The 20044-nt window shown below is 34.9% G+C and overlaps 1 protein-coding gene and 1 long non-coding RNA gene across 2 annotated transcripts; both read left to right on the forward strand.

Moving 5' to 3' along the window:
• Positions 1–8615: 8615 nt before the first annotated feature.
• Positions 8616–15762, forward strand: LOC131622642 (uncharacterized). Its single transcript, XR_009289963.1, has 6 exons — positions 8616–8744; positions 9161–9355; positions 9936–10021; positions 10678–10751; positions 15137–15478; positions 15573–15762. It is a non-coding gene; the product is annotated as an uncharacterized LOC131622642 (long non-coding RNA).
• Positions 15763–16014: 252 nt separating this feature from the next.
• On the forward strand, positions 16015–18474 carry LOC131622643 (uncharacterized). The gene is made up of 9 exons (XM_058893677.1): positions 16015–16444; positions 16521–16778; positions 16865–16939; positions 17019–17305; positions 17409–17600; positions 17687–17797; positions 17955–18036; positions 18130–18225; positions 18311–18474. Exons 1-9 carry the CDS (start codon positions 16364–16366, stop codon positions 18362–18364), a joined length of 1236 nt encoding a protein of 411 aa, XP_058749660.1. The 5' UTR covers positions 16015–16363; the 3' UTR covers positions 18365–18474.
• The last annotated feature ends 1570 nt before the right edge of the window (positions 18475–20044 follow it).

A 20044-nucleotide genomic window follows, 5' to 3' on the forward strand; every position in this document is an offset into this window, starting at 1 on the left:
CATAGCTTGTGTTTGCTACTTGTGACTCAGCAGGATTTAATCAGGAAAACACTCATCAGTACAAGTAACAATCAATTAGGGTTTTGTTCTCCCTTCATCTCAAAAGAACTATCTTCATCAACAATCAACATTTGGTCCTCAGAGATTCATTTCAACAAACTCAAGAGCTTTGAATCGACTGAATTAGGGTTTTGCCTGAAGATAGCATACCCCTGACTTTTGCTCAGAATTTGACCTAATGGCTTGGGACATGACCTCAAGGCCCCAAGTACATCACTTTGACCTAATCCATTGGCTCAGAACATCTCCTACACAAAGATTGATCAGACAAATCCTCAGATTAGGGTTTTGAACTATCAGGGACTGAAATCAGGGATCACATTTGGGAAACCATAAAAACCCCCAGGAAGTCAATCAAAGGTTTCAATCATCCTCAAATAATCCCTATGACAATATCCCATGGAAATTGCATCTCAATTCAAGACCTACAGTCATTAATTTCATCAGGTCGACAATTAGGGTTTTTTGACCTAATTCACTGAACAACTGACTTTTTAATCAAGACATGGTGTCACAACTCAAACCATGGCTCAATATCCTCTAATGCTTCAATGTGATCCATTCATACTATTCATTTGATGAGGATAGCCTGTTTCATTTGAAATCTCCAGAAACGCGATTCGTCTGAAAAAGTCAACTGTACAAGATCACCATTGACTTTTGGGGAATTTTGGTCAACCATGACTTTTGAAGTTTTAAATCATCAATATATGATATGAGAAGTCATTTGATCAAGAAAAATCAAGAAAATCAATCAAGAATCAAAAAGTCAAAAGTTTGACTTTCCATACTTAGAAAAATTTCTAAGTGTTTTTTCATGGTTTTTTCCAAACTTTGAAAGGGAATTTCTCAAAATTTCACCTACAAACTGAAAAAAACTTCCAACATGAAAGTTGTAGATTTTGATCCAATGAACAACTTTGTCACATATAATTTTTTTCCATAAGATCAACCATTTAAGAGATATGGAGCTTCAAAGTTGGCATCTTTTGAAAAATTCACTTGAAACTTCATTTTTCTCAAAGTTCATGGATCTTTTTCACCCACTTCCTTAAAGATCTTGAAGAAACTTTCAACTAGAGTTTTGAAGTATGTAACATGAGCTTTCCAAAATGTCCAAGAGCATGAAAAAATATGGAGTGTAGCTATGGTTTTGAATTTTAACATTAGTGACCATTTCACTTGAAATTTCAAGCCATTTTTGCAAAGTTATGAACCAAATTGCCAAATAATGCAAGTAATGATGCATCAAGACAATAATTGAAGATATTTTCTGATTAGAAGATCAGAATGGAAGAGGATAAGAAGCTTAAAGTTTAACCATGGTTTGGTCACTTTAACCATTTTGCATTAAATGTAAAAGATTCCTTTTTATCTCTTAAGCCAAATCATCAAACTTTGATCAAGTTGCAAAGCTCTGAGTTCAGACTCTTTGGCCTATAAATAGAGGTCCAAACTCCATTCAAAATCACACCAAAGTCACACAAATTATAGGCTTTCTCTTTCTTTCTTAGAATGCAAGTTTCTTAAGTTTCAAAGAGGTAAAATGCTCAACCTCTAAACCTTTGAATTTCTGACCAAAGTGATGCTTCCCACAAACCACAAACATCATATGGGATGTGTTTGATCCACTCACACACTCCAAAAACATCTCAAACTCAAAATCACTACCTCACTTCTCAAATATGCATAATCTAAGCCTTATCATGCCAAAATCCATTCAAGATCATTTCTGTCCAAAATAACACTTCTAACACCTTCCATATACTTCATATGAATGATCCAAACACTCACATATGACCTGTAACATCTCCATCTTCAAATTCGATTCATACTTGAAGCAACTGCAGTTCAGGTTCCATAGCTTAGCTCAGGTGAATTCAAACTGTTCCAAGCATTCAAACATGTTCCATAAGGTCCATTGATGCTGTCCAGATCAAGAAACAACATCTGTAACACCTCCAGGCACGATTTCAATTTCCAGTTTGGCCGTTTTTGAAGGTAAGCTACTTGAACTTCAAACTCATACATACATGCATCATAAATGAAAAATTGAGTTGCTATCTTGTTTCTGCACTATCACTGATCATTAACCCTCAATCAATTTCACAATTCATCAATCATACACGATTTCATGATCAATCTCAGAATTAGGGTTCTTCGTGTTCATCAGAAAATTGATCACCTTAGAGCAAAAATAAATGAATTATGAGGGCACCATCATGATCCTTATGAAAAAACGAGTGAGTTAGACCCTTCACTTGATCAATTTGGTTCAGTTTTCAGAAAATTCAAATTCAAAATGGGATTGTGTTCTTGGCGCGTTTTTTGGTTCATGAGTTTTAAAATTCAGTTTGAAAATATATTGTACCCAGCGCGTATTACTAACAAGCCACGAGCGTGGCTCAGTTGGCTTTTGTTTTGAGTAGTGACCTCAAGGTCACGAGTTCAAGTCCCTATGGGACCAAACCCTTCTTTTTATCACCTATTTTCTTTGATTTTTTACACAACTTCAACCATTAATTTAACCATTCAATTTAACTTATTTTTTCTTCATTTTTTACACACTTATTATTTTATATATGTATTTTATGAATATCAAAAAAAATCACAAAAATATATTTGTTTAATACATTTTTAATTAAGTTTAAAATAACATATTTTTAAGTGTTTTCTAATACTTTTAAATATTGTTTTTCACTTAATCTTTAAACTTAAATCACTTGTAAATATTTTTTTGAACAAACCCTAATCATCTAAGTGTTAATTGAGGATGATCTTTTGATTAAATTGACTTCTTTCAAAATTCAAATCGTTTTAAAACGAGCGATCGCGGTTCTTTTCAAAAACAATGAACCATTTCTTTTTGAAACTTTTGATTAAATCTTTTAATTAATCAATTGATTTTCAAAACGATGTGGGGCCTCTCGAATATTAGAGAGTATAAGACCCACTCCTTTTTCTTTTTACACAGTCTTTTTATTCAAAATAAATAAACTTTCTTTCAGAACAAACTTTCAAACCGTTTTTTCAAACAACGCGACTGTAAAACGAGTCAACCATGTTTTGTAAATAAAACACGGGCCTCCACGTAGGTATAAGTCCCAAGCCCCTTTTGTACATACCCATTCCAGTACATGAAATTAGGTATTTCATTGTACGCCTTTTGTACATAGCTCGATCTGTTCTTTTTAACTTTGAATAACAAACCAAAAACGAAGGTTTCTTTAAATCTTCCCAAAAAAATATACCATGGGCCTCCATGTAGGTATAAGTCCCAAGCCCTTTTGTAAATACCTGTTTACATAGCTTTGAATAAATTCAAGTGGACCTCTCCCCGAGTGTGAGTCCCGAGCCCTGTGTATACAAATGGATCATGCTTACAGGTATATTTCCTTCATAAACTCCATTATATACACACACTTTGTCATATATGTATAACTGTTCATAGTTGTTCATGTACTTGTTAATGTTTGTTCATACTTGTTCATACTTGTGATTGTGTTATATATGCTTATTCAACTTAGTACAACACTAGGTTCCCCATAGCCTCCTATTGGGCTTCGTGCAAAGAATCTCCACTAGTTTAGGTTAGGACATAGAGTATGGTTTCCCGGTGAAATCGCTCTAAGAGCTCAAACCAACTATACCATGCCTCCCCTTGGGCTTTGTACAAACGAGTGACCCTCCCATAGCCTCCTCTTGGGCTTACAATGCAAGGACCCTGGATTGTCCCTCCCATAGCCTCCTCTTGGGCTTACAATGCAAGGACCCTCGGATAGCCTCCTCTTGGGCTTCGTACAAGGACCCACGGGCTTCTTATAAGCATCCCCAATATCCAAAACAAATACCCTAGGAGATTAGACATTTTTCATCTCTATGCTAGGAGTATCTCTTATATATCATCACAAACAATCAATCAATCAAACTTTTTCTTGCCACAAGGCTGGCTAATCAATCCAACTTTCTTTTTGCCACAAGGCTGGCTAATCAATCAAACTGTTTTACCACCGTACTGGATGATTAATCAAAGTTTTTGTCACAAGGCTGACTTCATTGAAACTTTTGCCACAAGGCTGGCTGATTGATCAAAGTTTTTGTCACAAGGCCGACTTCATTGAAACTTTTGCCACAAGGCTGGTTAAACAAACAAAAACATCTTTATCATTCTAAGCACCCTAAGTGGCATGGCCCCGGGCTTATAATGAAAAGATTTTCAAACAAAATTAAATAGATGTATGTGATGATATAGATTAGATACATCTAGCATTTAGACGACATTTGTCTATTTTCCTTTGCTTCCACTAGCATAAGTGGGAACTACGATTGCTCTGACTTTCTCAACATCCCTTTGAGAATACGTAGGCACAAGGTCGATCCTTGGCGAGCAAAACAAAACAAAAAAAAACTATTCAAACCTTAGCACCCGTAGACCCCGAGCTACAGATGCTCTGATTCCCTCTAGGGGATATGTATGCAGAGGATCGCGATGATCTTTGCGAGCATAATCAAACAAACACCTTAGGTCCCACCTATTTCACAAAAACCTTCACCACAACAAGAATGGAATAAAACATAACAAAGAAACCTATAGAGTACTATAGATACGTTGGGTGCTAATACCTTCCCTTCGTATAACCAACCCTCTTACCCGGAATCTCTCCCCCACTTTTAGGTTATTGCAGCTTTTTTCCTTTTCCTCTTTTGGAAACAATAAAAAGTTTGGTCGAAACAAAGAAAAATCATTTTTTTGAGCACTCGAGCCCAAAGAAGGCATCAGGTGTCTCATCCCACAAAATAGAGGAACAAAAACGGTTTTTCGCCCGCGACACTGTTCCCTCACTACTACTAGTATCCATAGTAGGAAACTCCACCTCAAACTGAGTTTTCTCCGTTATAGTTTTTACCTTTGACTTGTCGGACCTTTTTGATTTAGACATCCCTTTACACTTACCTCCTCCTCTTGACACATTTAAACCTCCACCACTATCTTCAATCTTCAAATCTTTCGACTTTGAAAATGCTTTGGTTTTCACTGCTGTCTGGACTTCATCCAAAGTAATAGTACCTTCCTTATCATAAAGAATGATATCCTTAAAGTTCTCAAAGAATCTGGGTAATAAACTCAACAAGAGCAAAGCATTGTCCTCAACATCAATCTTCACTTCAATATTCTCAAGATCATCGATAATCTTGTGAAATTCTATAAGCTATTCAACTATGGATTTGTACTCCACCATTGGGAATTAATAAAGTTGTTGTTTCAGACACAACCTGTGAGCCAAAGACTTTGTCATATACAATGATTCAAGTTTTGCCCACAGGAACCACAGTTTTCTCCCCGGAGACTTCTGTTAGAACTTTATCCCCGAGACACATGATAATGACACTCCTGGCCTTATCTACCATCTCGGTCTTCTGTGCCTGTGTAAGCCCTTCAAGCATCAATGCTCCACTCTTCAAAGCATCGATACACTTCTCTTGAATTAAAATTGATTGCATCTTAATTTTCCACAACCCGAAGTCGTTGTTACCAGAAAATTTCTCGATCTCCCATCTAACCATGGTGCTCACTTGTAAACAATACCTCTTTGCTTCACACTCACCGCAGCACTTGTTGTGAATCTTGTTGTAAGCTCTAAGATTGTCACACTGTAATAATAGAAGAGATACATATTTATAATAGCCAAAACTCAACAAATTCATAACAAATCCCAAAAAATATCTCCTCAATTGTTAGAATGAAATATATTATTATAATCTTATAATATCTCTCAAATATTATAAATATCTTATAAAGTCTCTTAGACTATTGTAAATATATATCTTATAATATCTTTTAGAATATCATAAATATATATCTTATAATATCTTTTAAAATATAATAAATATCTTATAATATCTTATTGTATTAATTTATATGAACTCCGAATTAATATAAAATATTATAACATTAATGAATGGATCAATACCGAACCAACCAAATTCGATACCTGTAAATCGCTCGAACCAGATTACTTTTCAGATTTCTGATTTTTGGCAATCTCAAAATATATTTTCTTTCTCTTCATCAACAAAGGTTTTTAAGGTATACTTCAACATGATGAATAATTGACGGTTGGTCATAACATGTTTTAAAGTCATAATTTGGAAAAGGAATTTTTTTTCATCTTCACGCTATAGTTTATAGACGCGGATTATGAACTTGCATTTGAAAAAAACATGTCATACTTTAAGGATCTTTCTTATAACTTATTGGTCAAGTGTTAAGACATTGCATGAACTATGCATATTGAATTTTGTTGAACCAATTGTGCTGATTTTGTTTGAGGACAATCAAACAGATAAGTTGAGAAGAGCTTATCAGTCCCAAAAATACATAAAATACATAAGCACTTATTAACTTCTTATACAAGTAATCAATGAAAAAACCTCAGTTTATTAATAAAATGGGATAAAACGCATGTATGGACATTTTAGTAGTGTATCCATTAAGGACATGTAAAAAGAGACAAGAAAAGACCAAAACTCAAGGCTAAGCAACAAAACTTGTTTACCACAATATCACGTGCGCTAAGCAAGGTATGGCGGCTCAAAACTTAAAGACTAGATTACATCATGACCAAGCAAAGGTTTGGTCGCTAAGTGATTTTGGAGGCGCGCTAAACGAGATTAAGGCGACCAAGGCAACTTGTAGGATGATCTGGTATATCTTAAGGGTGAATAAATTAGACGCATTAAGCCAAACTATAAGCCTCGCTTAGCTAGAATGGTAGTTCAGAATCCTATAATAGGGGTTCAATTTGTTCGGTTGAAAAAAACTTGGTATCCATTATAAAAATTATTGAACGGTTTTTGAGACACAACTATTTCTTATTGAGACGATAAAACACTTGCACTTATGTGCAGACAATACCTTTATCAAGTTAACACAGAATAATGACAACACAAATTTTTTACATGTCATTTTGCAATCTATAGGGGGAAGAAATAACAACCCACCAAATCAAGTATATAATACCTACTCTAGCTATGATTAACTAACCGTGTACATTTTTTTTATCAATAGAGTATTCCAATTAGATTCATATATTTTTATGTATCTAACAATCAAACTGTTTCTTAAATAAAACAATGTAACAACACTTAGATAATTTAAAGTTTTATTCTAAGATTGACATAGATATTTAAATCATAACAAAATACAATCTTAAGTGTAATATAAATTATTTAACTAACAACATTCTGAAATACAAGTTAAACTATAGACTTAAAAATACTAAAATTATTGCCTCTTACAAACACATTCATTCCAAAAGCACTTCCAAATATGAGGAGCAGCACATTCACGAATAGGACAATCATCATCAGTTAGACAAGAAAAAGGACCATCTGTGGTTAAAAACAAGAATAATTTGTAAGTGTAATTTAAATGAAAAAATATTATCGGTTAAATATGTTTAATGTTATTTTAAAGTTAGGTATTTTTATTTTTTCGTCTCTGTAAAATATTTCATTAAAGAATTGTCTCTCTAAAGTTAAAAAATTTAACTTTTGATCTCTCCTACTAAAACTGTCGCTAATTCAGTCGTTAAGTAATAAATCTTTGTTAAAAATCATCGTTCATACAATCGTTAAGTTGTAAAAATCGTCGCTAAGTTGTAAGAGAGATAAAAAAATTAAAATTCCTAAATTTATAGGAACGGTTTTTTAACGAAATTTTTTAAAAGAACGACAAATAAAAATACCTATATTTAGAGAGAATTTAAACATATTTAATTCTAAAATTATTTATATAGTAAAGAAGAAGATTTTATAAGGTTATAGAAAAAAAATTCAAATGATTGGAAAAAGTGCTTACAAATTGCTTCATTTTCAACTAGTAATAGACAAACTAATAGGATCACAACATACAAAAACATGAGAGTATAAGCCATTTTTTTATGCAAGAAAACAAATATCGATCATTTTAGGATGTAGAAAACAAATATTGTTGTTGGCATTTATAGAATGGCAAAAGACCTTTCTACATAATAGAATAGTTGTTAAGTAGAATACTTGTTAAGTGTCTCTTAAATATATTAATGTGATGTGTTTACTATCCTTTTTGCTTAACAAATTAATCACTTAACCTTCATAAAGATTTCACATAATATTTTTTTGGCAATGAGTAGTGTTTTTATTTTTCCTTGTCGACCTTTCATAAAAGAGAAGGGAAAATAGACAAAAGAGAAATAATAGTGAAGGGATAACACGTCTCAACGAGGGGATTAAATGGTTAATACAAATCAAATATGGAAATTTCATTGATTTATTCAATATTATCTTTAGCTTCATTTTACCAATGATTTTGATTCGGAAGATCCAAAAGCTTTGTATTACGTCTTAAGAAGATAATATATTTTTTAAAAAGAAAAATGGGGACAAATTTAAACTTTAAGAGCGTTTGTTAAAAATTGCTTTTAAGTTTAAAAATGTTAGATTTCATGCACTCAAAAAGTTAAGAACACAAAAATGAGACACATTTGTGGTGAAAAGAGACTAAGGATGCGCTAGAAAAATTAATGTATCGGGAAAAATGAGAAACACAATAATAAAATAGTGGTAAAATGAATTCGGCATGTTAGCATGTTTCGTTCACTTTTTACAATGCGAGTCAAGATTTTAGATACTCCTTCAAATATGTATGTCATGTTTCGTTCTATTCTTTTACAAGCTATTCACTACGCCAAAATTGGCTTTTAACAGCACACCTACGACAGCGCTTATGCCCAAAAGCGCTTTGGTAGGTTTGTCTAAAAACAAAATAAAAAATCACGCTAGAAAAGCGCTCTTATAGGGGGGGTAATGAAAGCGCTTTTCAAAAGCGCTCTTATAGGGGGGGAATGAAAGCGCTTTTTAAAAGCGCTCTTATAGGGGGTAGGTATGAAAGCGCTTTTTAAAAGCGCTCTTATAGGGTGGGGTATGACAGCGCTTTTGAAAAGCGCTCTTGTAGGGCTGGGTATGAAAGCGCTTCTGAAAAGCGCTCTTGTAGCCCTGATTAAATTTTTCATAAAACACAGACACGCTAATTTTTTCCAGAAACACGGTATTTTTTCAGAAACAGTCTTCTTCTTCCTCGCAAGTTCTCAACCAGTACTCCTCCTCTCACTCCCTCCGCCGTTCTCAACCACTCCCCGTCCCTCCGTCGTCGTCTCACTCTCACGCCACCGCCGCCGCCGCCGCCGGTCTGTGGGATTTTAGGGTTTTCTTGGTCAAAATCAACACTTCTTGCTTCATCCAACCCATTATTAAGGTACATATATGAATGATTTTATTTGCAATTGATTATATGAATCAACTGATTTGGGTTTGATATTTTAGAAATTTGTATGATACTTTGCTACGGATACTTTGCTAAGGTACACATATGGATGATTTTAGAAATTTCTGTTGCATGAACTGAATCAACTCATAATGAATTTTTTTAGTCTGGTTTTTAATCCTTTAACAAAAATATAGAGAAATGAATATTGTTTGTGTTTGATAAAATATAGAGAAATAGATATTATTAATAAGAAACACCACCATCCTTTACCCAAATTTCTTTGATAAAATTTTGTTTTTGCAAATGACTAGTTTAGTAGCCATTTCATTAATTAATCATTTTCATCCAATATAATCTCTTAAAGATACTTATTTGAAAAGGTAGAGACAATAACTCACTTAGTAGTATGTAGTTTGTAGAGGTGAGGTGACTTTATAAATAAACATGGAAGGAAGAAAAATTAACCTATGAATTAAAAATGGTGCTTTTTATCTCCAGTTATGAAACTGCTCTTTATCTCCTATTCTTTAAGGTGCAGCTAATTTGATTTCTAATTTGTTTTTTTTAGGTGCAGGCTTTGCGTCTTTCTTTGACAGTTAGAAACACGATAGTGTCATTTCACGTTGGTCTAGAGCTAGAATAAGACTTGCTAAGGTAAGATACTGGATAATAGTTAATGTTCTCACTAAATGATGTTATGCTATGTATATGGTGCTAATTATTTTTCTTGTGTTTGAGAAGAGGAACACAAAAGTTAGTGTTATTTTTTTTAGTACTCATGTTCATGTCTTCCATTGATGCTATGCTATGTATATGTGCTAATTATTTTTCTTGTGTTTGAGAAGAGGAACACAAAAGTTAGTGTTGGTGCTATTGCAAACACATGAAAAGAGTTGTTTAATTTGACTTGTTTAATTTGTTGCGAAATGATTGTTTCGTTGTGATTTTTGCTGAATAGAACTTCTTGAGGTTAAATATTATTAGTTTTAGATTATTAGTTTTTGATTCTCTTGCTGAATAGACAAGTCTGTATACAAATTTATTGTCATATTTCTTCATAGCTAAATACTATACAGCAATGTACCAGCTCCTTTGAATTATTTTGTACTCAAACTTAAAAAACAGACAAACTAACATATGTAATGCCAATTTTGCTTCTGAATTAAGGACTTGTTGATTCATGAATCTTTGAATCTTTGAATTGGTCATATTAGCAAGATTCATATATTATTCAATTGTATTAAGTATCTAAGGTAGTAGTAATGTATTCTATTATACGATGACTTATGATTGCCTCTTTGTATCTGCAGAATCTGAATCTCTAAAAGAAAATTGCTTAACCTTGTTCCCAATATATCACCACTCTTCTTTCTCCTTAGTTCAGGTTTGTGCTCTTAACTATACTTAAGTATACTTAAGTTAGGTTGTTATGCTTCAGGTTTTGTTGACTTATTGGAACAATGTTTCGTGAGGTTTTATATAAAAGTATAAGTTTTGAAGTTCTACTGTTATTTTGATTACATGAAAACTTTGGCATACTATTTCGTGAGGTATATTTATATATTTACTTATTTGTGGGATTGAGAATGAAAATGCTATCTTTATTCTAAACCATGATCGTTGTGCACTATGAGCATGTTTGAATGTAATACAAACATTTCAACTCTTCCTCTTGCTATTTTGTAACTTGGTTTATGGAATTCTACAAGTTTTGAAATGGATTGAACTATATTAAAACATGCTCATATATTAAATTGACTTTAAGAGATAAGAAGGAAATATCTATATTTATTTCTGAAATGAAGTGAGATGGGAAACATTCACATTATTCTCTTTCAAATTTTACATTATTCTCTTTCAAATTTTTACTAGTGATTTCATTTTCAACCAGTTTTTTGGTTTGTGGACTTATATTACCTTGAAATAAGGTAATGTCTTCTTTAAGAAATCGGGTATTCTGATTAGGTATTCTATTATGATGATAGCTATTTATTATCTTGACAGAATTCTTTAGTACCTGATAGAGAAACCAAGAAGCATTTGTTTAGCTTAATTAAGTCATGGATAAGACATGGATGAGATCAAACCGATTGTCGAAAGAGTACGAGAAAGGGGTATGGGAATTCGTTGAGTTTGCGGTTAAGCACTCCGAAGACCCGCTTCGAATGCCGTGTCCTTGCTTGGGTTGCTGTTATGGGGATAAGGTTGACGGGAAACAGTTGGGATCCCATTTACTACGGTTTGGAATTGATAGAAGTTATACATGTTGGACAATGCATGGTGAGAAAAGTAACGGGAATGCTGGGTCGAGTTGTAATAGGAAGTATGCTTCAAACGACGATTGCACAGACACATACGATTGCGATCGAGTCGAAGAGATTGCAGAAGCGCTTGAAGAAGATCTTGCGGATTGTCCCAAAATGTTTGAGAGGTTGGTAAGCGATGCAGAGAAACCGTTGTATGATGGTTGTTCAAAATTCACAAGATTGTCTGCGGTGTTAAAGTTGTACAACTTAAAGGCGGACAATGGATGGTCGGATAAAAGTTTCACAGAGTTATTAGCCCTTATGAAAGATATGCTACCAGAGGATAATGTTCTTCCCAATCGAACGTATGAAGCCAAAAAGATGTTGTCCTCTATTGGCATGAGCTATGATAAGATACATGCATGTCCAAACGATTGCGTTTTGTTTCGAAACGAGTATGCAGCGTTGAATGAGTGTCCTAAATGTGGTGCCCCTCGATATAAGAAAAAGTTGTCTCCTGCTAAAGTCTTATGGTATTTTCCTATAATTCCGAGATTTAGACGCATGTATCGTAGTGAGACCGATTCAAGACACTTGACTTGGCATGCAAATGAAAGAATTATTGATGGAAAGTTGCGACATCCGGCAGACTCACCACAATGGATGAAACTTGATACTGATTATCCTGAATTTGGAAAAGAAGCAAGAAACCTTCGGTTGTCATTGTCTACTGATGGAATGAACCCGCATGGTATTCAAAGTATCTCGCATAGCACATGGCCTGTGATTCTTATGATCTATAACCTACCTCCGTGGCTATGTATGAAGCGTAAGTACATGATGTTATCAATGCTAATTTCTGGGCCTAAACAACCAGGGAATGACATAGACGTATACTTGGCACCGTTAATCGAAGATTTAAAGTTTTTGTGGGACAACGGTGTGGAGGTTTACGATGGGTATAGGAAGGAAAGTTTCAACTTGAGGGCGATGTTGTTTGGAACAATTAATGATTTTCCAGCATACGGAAATTTATTCGGGTACAGCAATAAAGGTCAAAAGGCGTGTCCCGTTTGTGAAGATGAAACCGATACGACACGATTGGATCTTTGTCAGAAGAATGTCTTTCTCGGTCATCGTAGATTCTTAAATTCTAATAATCACTACCGTGGGTGGAGAAAAGCATTCAACGGAAAGGCCGAACATGGTACAGCCCCGCCTTTTTTGTCAGGTGATCAAATTTTTGAAAAGGTGAAAGATGTGAGCACTCAGTTTGGCAAGCCTTTTGCACATTCACTTGTCAAGGGTGGGTGGAAGAAGAAGTCCATTTTTTTTGAACTTCCATATTGGAAGTCGTTGTACGTAAGACATTTCCTGGATGTTATGCATATTGAAAAAAATGTATTTGACAGCGTTATAGGTACGTTACTCAATATACCAGGAAAGTCTAAGGATGGCGTTAACATAAGGAATGACATGGTAAACATGGGGATGAGAACTGAATTGAGACCCGTGACGAAAGGAAGACGAACATATCTGCCACCTGCTGTTTACACTCTATCTAGAAAGGAGAAGAAAACATTGTGTAAGTTCCTCAGTGAAGTTAAAGTTCCAGAAGGCTACTCTTCAGATATTAGAAGACTTGTGTCCATGAAAGACCTCAAGTTAAAGAGTTTGAAGACGCATGATTGTCATGTTATAATGGAACATTTTTTACCAATAGGTATACGTTCTATTCTGCCAAAAAAAGTAAGAAGCGCAATAACTAAGCTGTGTTTCTTCTTCAGGTCAATTTGCAGTAAGGTGGTCGATCCCGCAATCTTACCAACATTGCAAAAAGAGATAGTTGTTACTTTATGTGATCTTGAAATGTATTTTCCTCCCTCGTTTTTTGACATAATGGTTCATCTAGTCGTTCATCTTGTGAAAGAGACACAATTGTGCGGACCAGCTTATATGAGATGGATGTACCCTGCTGAACGTTATATGAAAATATTAAAAGGGTACGTGAAAAACAGAAGTCGACCGGAGGGTTGTATTGCCGAACGATACGTTGTTGAAGAAGCGGTTGAGTTTTGTACTGAATATCTGTCAAATGTTCAATCAATTGGACTCCCCAAATCTCATATTGTCGAAAAAAAAAGAAGGAAAAAGGCTAATTGGAAATAAAGTTGTGACAGTATCAATGGTCGAACGGGATCAAGCGCACTTGTATGTTCTGCACAATGAGATTGAGGTTGAGCCGTATGTTGAAATGCACAAGGTTGTTCTCCGAGATTTAAATCCAAATAGAAATGAGAACTGGATAGTACGAGAGCACAATCGAAGTTTCATACCGTGGTTTAGGGATCATATTTATTCAAAGTATCGTTCAGATCCTGCTTCAGTAACAGAAAGGTTGAGATGTTTAGCCTATGGTCCAAGTGTAATTGTGCTTTCTTATAGCGCATACGCAATTAATGGATACACATTTTATACCAAAGAACAGGATGATAAAAGTACTATGCAAAATAGTGGTGTTACCTTGGTAGCTGAAGCAATGCACATATCAAGTGCGAATGACTTAAATCCGAAATTTGCAAATTTGTAATATTTTGGGGTTATCGAGCGCATTTTGGTGTTTGATTACGCGAAGTTTCAGATTCCTGTATTTGGTTGCAAGTGGGTTGAAAATAATAGTGGCATACGAATGGATAAGTCAGGATTTTTGCAAGTGGATCTCAATAGGGTAGGGTACAAAGATGAGCCTTTCATTTTAGCCTCTCAAGCTAAACAAGTGTTCTATGTCAATGATCCGACAAGTACGAAATGGTCTATAGTGCTTTTATCTAACAAAATAGTAGATGAAAACATTGAAGATCAAGGTGATATTGGTGTTGGCATTGAATCTTGTACAAGAAACGATCAAAATGAGAATGAATCTTGTACTAGAAATGATCATAATGAGGGTATTTAGATCAATCCAACCGTCCGCGTTGTTAAGAGACGCGTAGAACACAATCCTACAAAGAAAAGAAAGAGACGTTAGTGATAAAGGTAATAGTATACATATTCCGACTAATTTGTTTTATTCAATTTGTACCGATTGTTTTAATCAATAGTATAGTACTTATTCAATTTTGGTGCATATTCTCGTTTTGTACATAACTTTTGAACCATGTATCCGTTTGTCGACTTCTTTACATGTAACTATACTCTTTTGACGATTTCGGAGCTGCTCATGCACTTATATGTTCATTTCGGGACTATTTTTTTATCGGTTTTGCTTCTGCCCGTAATCAAAAGTCGGGCTTACGGTCTGAATTTCGGAAAACCGACTTTATTTTTGAGTCCGTGGGGACGTTTTACCATAGCCATGTAAATTTCGTTCAATTCCGACAACTTTATTTTTTGACGCTTATTTTGATTTGTACCGATTTCGTTTCCGATTTACTTGTACATGCATGGTTTGACTTCCATTTTACTTGTATAGATTGTTAGCTTATTAATAGTGTACTAATGTGCTTTAGTTTGTTTGATACAGGTTAAATGGCTCCGGATAGAGATGCTCCACCTGAAAACTCACAAGAAAGAGATGCTCAAGAAAGAGATGCCACGGATACAAATGCTCCACCTGATACTGAAGCAAAAGAAGTTGCACGAGGCATCACTATCATGAAGGGAATCGTTCGACATAGAGACCAAGGATTAGTATACCGATTGGAATGGAATTCTGATAAACAAGCAATTGGTCCTAATTCTGCAAAGTTGACAAGTTATATTGGTACACTTGTTCGTATGCATATTCCGGTCTCCGTAGCTAGATGAAATCTGAAAAGCGAAGACTTGGATGCGGAAAAAAAAAGCGATTTGGGACGAGCTTCAGGTATATATCATATATGGTTAATTGTTGTTATTATCTTGATGATAAATTGTTTAAATTACTTATACTAACACACTATGAGTATGTTTTTTTGCAGAGGACTTTTGAGATACCAGATGATCGTAGACGCTACATACTTGGTTTGGCCGGCAAAAGATATAGAGGGTGGAAAGCTTTTTTGACAAACACTTATCTTAAGGATAAAGATGGAAACTTTCTTGAAGAGGCACCGGGACGGCCAAAAAAGTATGAGATCTTCATTGGTGAAGAAGATTGGGCTAAGTTTGTAGAGCAAAGAGATGAAGATTTTCGGAAAAGGAGTGCCAAGAATAGTGCGAGAGCATCCAAACCCGCATATCCATACAAAAAAGGGCGTTTGGGATATGCACGCTTGGAGGATAAAATTGTAAGTAAATAGAAATGCGTTTTAATTAATTGTCTAAATGTGTTTTATTTGACGATTTTATCATTTGTGTCAATGCATAGTTAGAGGAGACTAAAAGTGAGGAAACCTCACTTCCTGAACATGTGTTGTGGAGGGAAGCTCGTGTGGGCAAGGATCATGCTGTCGATCCCGAAGTTCAGAGAGTTTTTACTGAATGTGTAAGTATAATACTGTGTCTTTAATTAAATCAAATGTTTTTTAATGTAAATGAATTACAGGAGACCTTGTCGCAATCGGCATCCACCGGTGAGGGGAGCGTACTTAGTAGAGCACTAGATGCTCCTGAGTATCCCGGTCGGGTGAGGGGTAAGGGTCATGGTGTGACTCCAACCTCTTTTTACAAGAGTCCTAGGAGAAGAAATCCTTCAAATGAAGAAGTGTTGCAAAAGTTGGCGGAATTGCAAGCATAAGTCTCTGAATTGCAAAGAGATAAAGAGGCGTATATGAGAGAAAAGTGCAACACTTCATCGGTGAAAGAAACTAGTGATAAGGCTAGTATCAACTATCAAAGGAAATTTCCCGAGGTAATTATAATTTTTTTTCCTTTTAAATTGTTCCATTTTATTAATGATAATGACTTTATATTTACTATTGGTTTAGGGCATTTCATCTTGCCAACTATACTTATCGGAACCGAGTTATCGACTAGTTGGCAAGGGAAAAGTGCACAACACTTTGGGAGATTTACTTCACCATAGACCGCTCCCGGATGGACACCTGAAAGTATCGGTGGATGTTGTAGTAGATCATGATGCGATGCTACCAGTACCTGACATGGTCTCAGAGACGACATTGCTGCGAGATGCAATAGGATCATTTGTTGCATGGCCCTCGGAGCTCATTACCATTAGTGATGAGGTATATTGAAAACGATTATGAATCATTTAGTTTTCGAATGTCAATTCTAAACCGTTTATTAATTATTTTTTACATTTTAATTTTAGACTGCTCCTATAAAACCCACAGTTAAGGGTAAAGGGATTTTACAAGAGGAGGAGTCCGTTGCATCACTAAAAGAGGTACATTTAAAGTGTTAATAATTAATCTGAATCTAAATCTGCATGATTTTATATTTTACATAACTTATATGATTTTTAGGCATCCGCTCGAGAGTCACAACAAGTGACGCAGCAAGTTCGTACCGTACCACCCACTGGTCCTCCGAAGCCAGCGGGAAAAAAAGGCGGTGCTTTTGTGCCTCGGTACCGGTCGACGCTCGCAACAATGGTTGATATGTCCGATTTGAAGGATGGTGCTTTACGTGAAATCGTTATGGATGAGAGTGTCTTCGGTATTGAATTCAAGTCACTTATTACACTTGATGACTTGGAGGAGATTTTTAAGCATGATCAACTAGGCGTCAATAACATGCACTCATACATTCGGTAATATTCCCTCATCCGATATATTATTTAATTAGTCCCACAATATAATTTATTTACACATTTCAATGAAAATAATCTAATGTTTATTATGTTTTTATTTAAGGTTGTTGTATGACAGAGTGTTGCGCGGGACTCCGTTGTCTAACAGATTCCGTTTCGTGTCTTCCGCCCACTGCAGCGGAATGGAAATTGATTCGGAACCGGAATCAGTTAGACAGCGCTTAGTAGATAGATTCATGTCCACCGGCAATACAGAATGTCTGCATCTTTGGGCGTATAATACCCGACCAGTAGGGTTAGTTTCTCATTCTTTGTTCATCTAATCTCTGTTTCTTTTGTGTATACCAAAATTTTCATATAACCTATTGTTTTTATTTATAGAGCACACTGGTTGCTGCTTGCTATCAACCCTATAAAGGAAGTCGTGTATTATCTGAATTCGGTAAATGGTGAATGGACCAATTATCCGGCCATGAAGGACATCGTTGATTTGTAAGTGGGATCGTTCTAAATATATATTCGTGTATATTTATATATATATATATATATATATATATATATATATATATATATATATATATATATATATATATATTTACTTATTTGTGGGATTGATCTAAACATATGCTTTTATATATTTGTTAATTAGATCAATACAAGTGTTCCGAAGTCAACGGGACGCACAGGTATCCCGAACTAAATCTAGCAACATTACTTGGATCCAAGTGCAGGTACATTATTTTTCACAATGTTGCTTATAATATATTTATGCTACTTGATAAAACAATGCACAACTATAGAATCTTATTTGTTTTTCTATGTAGTGTCCGCAACAGAAAAACAGTTACGATTGCGGATACTTTGTATTGAGGTTTATGAAAGAAATCCTTCAGGCAAATCAATTAGAGATTCCGCTCACGGTATGAATTTATAACTTAAGATAATTTCATATAATTTATTACATTTAACTAAATGTATCATTCATATTTTGTTTTTGTTTTGTAGTACCTTGACGAATTCCGTGCCGCTGGATACCCGAGATTAAGTTGGAAGAAATAAAAGAGGATTTGTGTCATTTTTATATTAAGCGCTTTTTCATGTAGGATTTGTGTCGAATTGAAGTACTATAATATTATTGATGTTGTAATGATGTATATATATAATTTTGGATATTATAATGGTATTATATTAGTATATATATATATATTGTCTTACTGATGGCTGAAATAATATCGTCGAAAATAAATTACAGGTCGAAAATATTACAGGCTGAAAACATATTACAGGTCGAAAATATTACAGGTCGACTGGGAGGATTAAATTACAGGCTGCACATTAAAATACCTCATTTAGCTACTAAAGCGCTTTTTAAAAAAGCGCTCTTAAAGGCCCACATACTAAAGCGCTTCTTTTTAAAAGCGCTGCCAAAGATTACTAAAAAAGCAAAAAAAAAAAAACAACATACTAAAGCGCTTTTGTAAAAGCGCTCTTATAGGGGGGGCTATCAGAGCGCTTTTTCTGGAAAAAGCGCTCTTAAAGCCCACCCTATAAGAGCGCTTTTACAAAAGCGCTTTAGTATGTTGCGTTTTTTTTTTATTTTTTACTCTCACAGGTGGGCCTATCACAGCGCTTTTCTGGAAAAAGCGCACTTAAAGGAGGGCCTACCAGAGCGCTTTTTCCTGAAAAGCGCTCTTAAAGGGGGGCCTACAAGAGCGCTTTTTCCAGAAAAGCGCTCTTATAGGGGGGCCTACCAGAGCGCTTTTAAAAGCGCTTTCGTAGCCTATGCCAGCGTTGGCTTTGGCAGCGCTTTAAAGCGCTGTTAAAGGCCAAAAAAAGCGCTTTTAAAAGCCTTGCGCGTTGTAGTGATTGTAGGGCAGATCTAAATGGGGAAGACATACCCATTTGTCACCTCTAATAAAAACACAACAATTTAATGTGGAAATTAAAAAAAAAAAAAAAAAACTAGAATCTCTGTTTTGAAATTTTTGTCACACCAAAAGAAATACATGAATGTCACACCAAAAGAAACACTAGAATCTCTCTTTGAATTTTCTGTTAACAAAAAAAACTATCTTAGGTGTGAGTGTGATGGTAGTGATTCTTGCTCTTCCACCTCATCTATACCAATCCAAAGTCCAAACACTCACCAACTTCCAAATCAGTAGACTAGCTGGCCAAACTAGAAAAGACGAAATACATATTCTTCAACTGCAAAGAAAAAAGGACACATCATATTGTGATTACCATGAAGAATCCTTTCCTAGCCAGATCAAATCTATTTGAAAACCTGTTGAACATAAGTCTTCATCTAAATTCGCCAATATCACTTGCTTATTAAAGAAATGTTGAAACAACATAAATTGTTGTATCGTCAACAATATATAGTAACACAAAATATAAATCCAATAGTAATGCAAACCCCTAATATTAATGCAAAGCCCCTCAAGATTGCTTTTAAACTACATAAATTAGTCCAAGACCTATGTGAAACAACAATTGTATCGTCAACAAATTATAGCAACACAAAATATAAATCCTCACTATCTTGAAACCCTTGGAACTCTCCCAAGATATAACAAAGAAATGAGGATAGGGACCCCCTTGTTTTCAAACCTCTCCAAACTTGGAAATCCAAAGTTGGACTACCATTTAAAAGGGAAGACATAGAGCTAATTAACAACTAGAGAATAACATAAACATTAGGTAAAAATTGTTATCAAAGAAAATATTTAACTACCT

Source organism: Vicia villosa, unplaced genomic scaffold, assembly GCF_029867415.1.
Source record: "Vicia villosa cultivar HV-30 ecotype Madison, WI unplaced genomic scaffold, Vvil1.0 ctg.000034F_1_1_3, whole genome shotgun sequence".
Taxonomy (NCBI): Eukaryota; Viridiplantae; Streptophyta; class Magnoliopsida; order Fabales; family Fabaceae; genus Vicia; species Vicia villosa.